General features: G+C 39.2%; 2 protein-coding genes and 1 pseudogene across 2 annotated transcripts in view; all 3 read right to left on the bottom strand.

Annotated features, from left to right (window-relative positions):
* The window catches only part of LOC119574027 (neprilysin-2-like), a 2,546-nt gene extending 2,026 nt beyond the window's left edge, over positions 1–520 (bottom strand). Inside the window, exon 1 of the mRNA XM_037921117.1 lies at positions 493–520. Within this exon, the coding sequence (XP_037777045.1) occupies positions 493–520 (28 nt within the window). The remainder of the gene's footprint in view (positions 1–492) is intronic.
* A 9-nt stretch (positions 521–529) lies between these two features.
* Positions 530–2,195, bottom strand: LOC119574026 (GATA zinc finger domain-containing protein 14-like). The gene is given in 4 exon segments (XM_037921116.1): positions 530–915; positions 918–1,629; positions 1,750–1,968; positions 2,142–2,195. Coding segments are annotated over 4 exon segments (1,323 nt in total). The 3' UTR covers positions 530–577.
* Positions 2,196–4,632: 2,437 nt separating this feature from the next.
* LOC119574025 overlaps positions 4,633–7,094 on the bottom strand; it is a 3,203-nt pseudogene continuing 741 nt past the window's right edge.

Genomic DNA, 7,094 nt, shown 5'->3' with positions numbered 1-7,094 from the left:
AAATATTCTGATATGTAGTATTTCGTATACATATTTCATATTACATACATATAAATACATATATCTATCCACCAATTTATATACATACATGTACGTAAATCTATCTGTGTATATATATACATATACACACATACAATACATACATACATACATATATATATATATATATATATATATATATATATATATATATGATATATACATATATATATATATATATATATATATATATTATATATATAAATATATATATATATATAAATATATATATATATATATATATATATATATATATATATATATATATATATATATATATATATATATATATATATTATATGTGTGTGTGTGTGTGTGTGTGTGTGTGTGTGTGTTTATATATACTGAATATCTGTGTATATGTGTTTGCATCTCTCGTGTAACCATTAGAAAAGAAAACAAATTATAAAAAAGTTATTTATTTTGCAAGAAGTCCAGAGTATTGTGCCCAACACCGAGAGAACCATTTTAATTTGAACATTCTGACGCCTTTTACATTTCGTGGTCTAGGAAGTCCGCTGACAATTTGGTTCGCGTGTTAGTTCCTTGAGGACGCGAGAACCACGCTGATTGGAGAGTAACCTTGGTTCTGCTGATTCCCTTTCAGTTGGGTGTTGTACTGGTTGTAGAAGCGGTTGTTGTACTGGTTCTGAGGACCGGATCCATAACGGGCCAGGTAGTTTTGGTTCTGGCTGTAGAGACTTGGGGAAGGGCGGTTCAGGTTCTGATTGATGCGGTTGGTTCCATAATGCTGGAAGTTGTACCTGATATTGTTGTTGCGACTGGAAAGGCTTTGATCGCGGTTCTGCTGGTACTGGTAGCGGTTCTGTTGGTACTGATCGCGGTTCTGATGGTACTGGTTGCGGTTCGGTAAGACTGGTCGCTGTTTTGCTGGTACTGGTTGCGGTTCTGGTATACATTAAAATTCTGGGAGTACTTATTGCGATTCTGCTGATACCGGTTACGGTTCTGCGAAAATTGGTAACGGTTCTGCTGATTCTGAGTGCGGTCCTGTTGGTACTCGTTAAGATTCTGAGAATACTGAATGGGTTTCAGCTGGTACTCATTGTAGTTCTGCTGGTTCTGATAGCGGTTCTGTTGGTAATCATTGCTGTACTGAGAATATTGGTTGCGGTTTCTCTGATATTGATTGCGGTTCTGTTGATATTGATTGCGGTTCTGAGAATATTGGATGTTTTCCAAGTTCTGGTTGCGATTTTGTGAGTATTGGTACTGGTTACGATTCTGTCGGTTTACATCGTAGTTCTGTGAGTATTGGCCACGATTCTGTTGGTACTGGTTGCGGTTCTGTTGGTAGTTGCTTCCCTGTTGGATAGCACTGTACTGCCTGGTCTGAGCCTGCAGTCTCTGCTCCTGTCCCTGGAAAGCCTCGCCTGTGTACTCCTTGCGGACGGTGGCCTGGAAGCCTGTGCCGGGAGCCACCGAGTAGTCGACCATACGCAGAGAGCCGTCGGGGTCCATGACCGAGTACTGACCCACGACCACGTCACCTCGTCGTTCCTCTCGAGCAGACTTCATGTCCCCGGTTGATTTGGCGTCGACCTCGTAAGCCCAAGCGTACTCCGGATTCTGCAAACATCAAATGGTAGTAAAAAAAAAGAAATGAAGAAGAAGAAAAAAACGTACTGCTACTGGCTTATAACGAAAATTTAATATATATATGTATCAAGAAATCAGTGGGATACTAACTGGATCATTGTATTCGACTTGGCCAAGACTGTATTGCAGGGCCATCTCTTCAGAACGTTCTTTGAAGCCTTGGGAGAAGGCCTGGTGGTTCCGGAGGAGTTCTGATGAAGGCTGGAGTCCCTGCTCCACCTCCACGCCTCGTGAATCCAACATATAGGAGCCGTCCTGTGCCGCCACCCTTAGGGTAGCGCCTACACATAGTAATATCACCAGTGCTAGCTGCAAGAGGTTAAAGATAAAAAAAGATAGAGTTAGATAATTGAATTGTATGTTATACAGAACAGGGAAAAGAAAGAAATACCTATTTTGTACCTTCATGGTGAGGAATACGAGGCTGATGCGGCGACGTCGACGGTGACCGCTTTATATAGCCAAGCAGTGGCCCCGCCTACCCCGCTCTCGAAGTCTCGGATATCCTGCAAGGTCGGTCCGTCTGCTCTCCTCATCCCTATCGCCTGTTTTTATGGCAAGGACATTCCTCCTTGTAGACCATCGATCGCAATTCAGATTTCATTTGAAAAAAGTTTTCAATGACAGAATATAACCTATATATAAAGATGGAATCAAAGCAAGGTGAAAACTTTTCCAGACCCATGCTTTCATAAAACCCATGGCAACACACACATATATGTATATATGCGTAAATATGTGTGCATGTGTGTTTTTTATGTATGTGTATGAGTGTGTGCACTCATTCACATTCATAAACAAGTATATATGAGTGGCCATCTTCATGCATGTCATGCATTTGCAACGACGGCGGTTGTTCTTTTATCTAAAAAAAAGAAAGAAAGAAAAAAAAAACGTCAGTTCTCTCACAGCACCGAAGAAATCTCGCAAGTGGACAGCCATGATTTTCGGATGGATGAAATGTATTATCTTTTCACTTTGAAAAAGCTACTACGTTATAAAGTGTACTGGTCTTAAAATCGATCCTAAACGTAACCAGCTGCTTCTGTACTAAGTATGATTTCGTTACACTTCCATCCATGCCTGTCATGACAACATCAAACGGTTCTGGTAATCTGTTGTGTTTGGCGTTTGTTGGTCTTTTTGTTTCAGTGTTACCCTGCATGCCTGGTTTTTTGCATCATACTCCGAGTGTTAGAATTTAGATATATTTATTGATTGTAACTGCATATTTCTTGTGTTCCATTATTGGCGCACAAGTGTTTATTTACTACGCAGCACGGTGTTGAGGCTGATGTACTTGCAAATATTTAGTGGGAAATATTTATAATATTGAACTGTTTCCAAAAGGATATATATTTTTTGTAATTTCTGTCCCATTTCCACACATTTCCATGGTAGTGACATCTATGGGGCGCAGTTATACTGAAGAAATATATAAAATCTCTCAGGGCTAAGATAGAAAAATCTATTTTATTCCACAGTCGAATTTAATTCTGCGCGACACCGGGTTCACAGTAATCAAAACAACGAAGGGAAAAACAAGAAAACTCACGACTACGCCGAGGCGTTTTAGCTGTCTTGTTTCTTCAGGCCTTCGGCATATGCATGTTTTCTTATCCTTCCCTACTTTTTGTTTACTCTCTCCAGCCAAGAATTCTGAACTGGTATACAGAGCTGATGCAAATTAAAACTCCAACACTGGCTCACTGTTAACACTATCTCGGCGATGGCAATAAACTTTCTTTCGGTCGCGAATCTGATATACTTGCATGGATTGAGATCAGTAGCATGATTTGTTTTGATTTGGATTCGAATACAATCGTCTTCGGCCTAACGGCATTGCAGATTATACCTATGTCTTCCAATATATGACTATGAACTCCAGGTCACATTTTAGATAAAAGGAAAAAAGGATACGGTTATACCTCCATACGTCATGGTAACTTTAGCATGTTAGAAGTGCAGTGTTCATCATTATCATTTACTTGATGTCTTATAGAAGAAATATATATACTATATTATATATATATATATATATATATATATATATATATATATATATATATATACAGTACACACATATATTACATATATGTACACACACACACACACACACACACACACACACACACACACACATATGTATAATTAGACAGTAAATATATATATATACATATACATACATATGCACACAGATACACGCACGCACGCACATATATACATATACATGTGAAAATGTCTATCTATCAATCCGTCTATCGATATCTATATTCATCGTCACACACACACACACACACACACACACACACACACACACACACACACACACCCAATTTTATATATATATATATATATATATATATATATAATATATACACACACACTTGTATTTGTAATATATATCTACATATATGTACATATAGATATGTATGTATATACAAAACACACACACACACACACACCCCACACACACACATACACACACACACACAGGGCGCGCATATATATATATATATATATATTATATATATATAATATATATATAATATTATTATATATATGTATATATATATATAATATATTTTATATATATATATATATATATATATATATATATATATATGCATAAAATTATATTTACACATACAAAACCATATAATGTGATGTATATATACAATAAACACATTTATCTGTCTATATGCATACATATAAGTAAATCAATTTCTCTGTGTATGTGTGTGTGTGTGTGTGTGTGTGACTGCGTGTGTGTGATTGTAAGTGTGGTTGTATATGTGTGTGCGTACAGTGTATCTTTCGATAGCCAAAATAAAAGAAAAGAAATTAAAAAAAACTTATTTATTTTGCAAGTTAAAAGTTTTTTCCCCAAAACCCCAAAGAGATCCATTCTGAACCATTCTGAACGCTTTACAGTTCGGGGTCAGGAAGTCCGTTGGCTTTTTCGGTTCACTTTTAGTTCCTTGAGGACGCGAGAACCACGCTGATTGGAGAGTACCCTTGGTTCTGCTGGTCCCTGTTCAGTTGGGTGTTGTACTGGTTGTAGAAGTGGTTGTTATACTGGTTCTGAGAACCGGATCCATAGCGAGCCAGGTAGTTTTTGGTTCTGACTGTAGAGACTGGGGGAAGGGCGGTTCGGGTTTTTGATTAAAGCGGTTGGTTCCATAACGCTGGAAGTTGTCCCTGATATTGTTGTTGTGACTGGAAAGGCTTTGACACGGTTCTGCTGGTACTGGTTGCGGTTCTTTTGGTACTGATGCGGTTCTTTTGGTACTGATTGCGGTTCGTGGTACTGATTGCGGTTCTGTTGGTACTGATTGCGATTCTGTTGATACTGGTTCTGGTAGAACTGATCGCGGTTCTGCTGGTACTGGTTACGGTTCTGTTGGAACTGGTTACGGCTCTGGTAGGACTGATCGCGGTTCTGGTAGGACTGATCGCGATTCTGATAGGATTGGTCCTGGTTTTGTTGGTACTGGTATTGGTAGCGATTCTTTTGGTACTGATTGCGGTTCTGGTATGCATTAAAGTCTCGGAGTTTTGATTGCCGGTTCTGCTATATCGGTTACGATTCTGTAAAAACTGGTAACGGTTCTGCTGATTCTGATTGTTGTCCTGTTGGTACGTTTTTGATATTCTGAGAATACTGAATGGGTTTCAGCTGGTACTCATTGTAGTTCTGTGGTTCTGATAGGGGTTTTCTGTTGGTAATCATTGCTGTACTGAGAATATTGGTTGCGGTTTCTCTGATATTGATGCGGTTCTGTTGATATTGATTGCGGTTCTGAGAATATTGGTTACTTTTTTCCCGGGGTTCTGGTTGCGATTTTGTGAGTCTTGGTACGGGTTGCGGTTCTGTGGGTTTACATCGTAGTTCTGTGAGATTGGCCACGGTTTTCCTGGTACTGGTTGCGGTTCTGTGAGTACTGCCCACGATTCTGTTGGTACTGGTTGCGGATTCTGTTGGTAGTTGCTTCCCTGTTGGATAGCACTGTACTGCCTGGCCTGAGCTGCAGTCTCTGCTCCTGCCCGGGGGAAAAGCCTCACCTGTGTACTCCTTGCGGACAGTGGCCTGGAAGCCTGTGCCGGGAGCCACCGAGTAGTCGACCACGCGCGGGAGAGCCGTCGGGGTCCATGACCGAGTATGAACCACGACCACGTCACCTCGACGTTCCTCTCGAGCAGACTTCATGTCCCCGGTTGTTTTGGCGTCGACCTCGTAAGCCCAAGCGTACTCCGGGTTCTGCAGACAACATTAATTGATTAAAAAGAAAGAAAAAAAAAAAAAAAAAACTTTACTACTACTGGCTTGTGAATAGAAAAAAATCTGATACACATATTAACAAAGCAGTGAGGTACTAACTGGATCATTGTATTCGATTTGGGCCAAGACTGTATTGCAGGGCTCTCTCTTCAGAGCGTCTTTGAAGGCTTGGGAGAAGGCCTGGGGGTTTTCTGGGAGATTTTCTGACGAAGGTTGGAAGCCCCCTGCTCCACCTCCACACCTCGTGAATCCAACATATAGGAGCCATCCTGTGCCGCCACATTCAGAGCAGCGCCCACACACACTAATATTACCAATGGCAGCTGCAAGAGATTAAAGATAATAAAAAGATAGTCAGATCATTGAATTATATTTTATACAGAACAGAGAAAAGAAGAAATATCTCCACTTCTTCCCTTTCATGATGAAGGATACGAGGCTGATGCGGCGACGTCAACGGCGCCCACTTTATATAGCCAAGCAGTGACCCCGCCCACCACGCTCTCGACGTCTCGGATATCCTACAAGGTCGGTCAGTCCTGCCATTCTCATCCATATCGTCTGTTATGGACAGAACATTTAATCGTAATTCAGATTTCATTTAAAATTTATTAAAAGTTTTATGTGACAGAATATAATCTACATATATGAAAAGTTTTCCAGACCCATGCTTTCATAAAACCCGTGGCTTCACACACACACATATATAGATATATATGTATACGTATGTGTGTATGTGTGTTTTATTTGTGTGTGTGTGTTTGAGTGTTAACTTGTGTATATTTTGTGTGTATATATATATAAATGGATAAACTAGTATATATAAGTGGCCGTCGTCATAAATGAATGTCATACATTCGAAACGACGGTTGCTGTTTCATAATAATAATAATAATAATAATAATAATAATAATAATAATAATAATAATAAGTCAATTCTTTCACAGCAACGAAGAAATAACGCAAGTGGACAACCATGATTTTCGATGATTGAAATGTTTTATCTTTCCATTTTGAAAAAGCTACTACGTAAGAAAATTTACTGATCCTAATAATGATCCTAAACATTAGTAATATCGTAGTTTCCCCTGAAATGTATTATATCATAGTCTCCCCTGAAAATTGCCTCATCACGGCTTCCTGGTTTACTGTT

The sequence above is a fragment of the Penaeus monodon genome, chromosome 6, assembly GCF_015228065.2.
Source record: "Penaeus monodon isolate SGIC_2016 chromosome 6, NSTDA_Pmon_1, whole genome shotgun sequence".
NCBI classification, from domain to species: domain Eukaryota; kingdom Metazoa; phylum Arthropoda; class Malacostraca; order Decapoda; family Penaeidae; genus Penaeus; species Penaeus monodon.
This window is presented reverse-complemented; position numbering and strand designations above follow the sequence as displayed.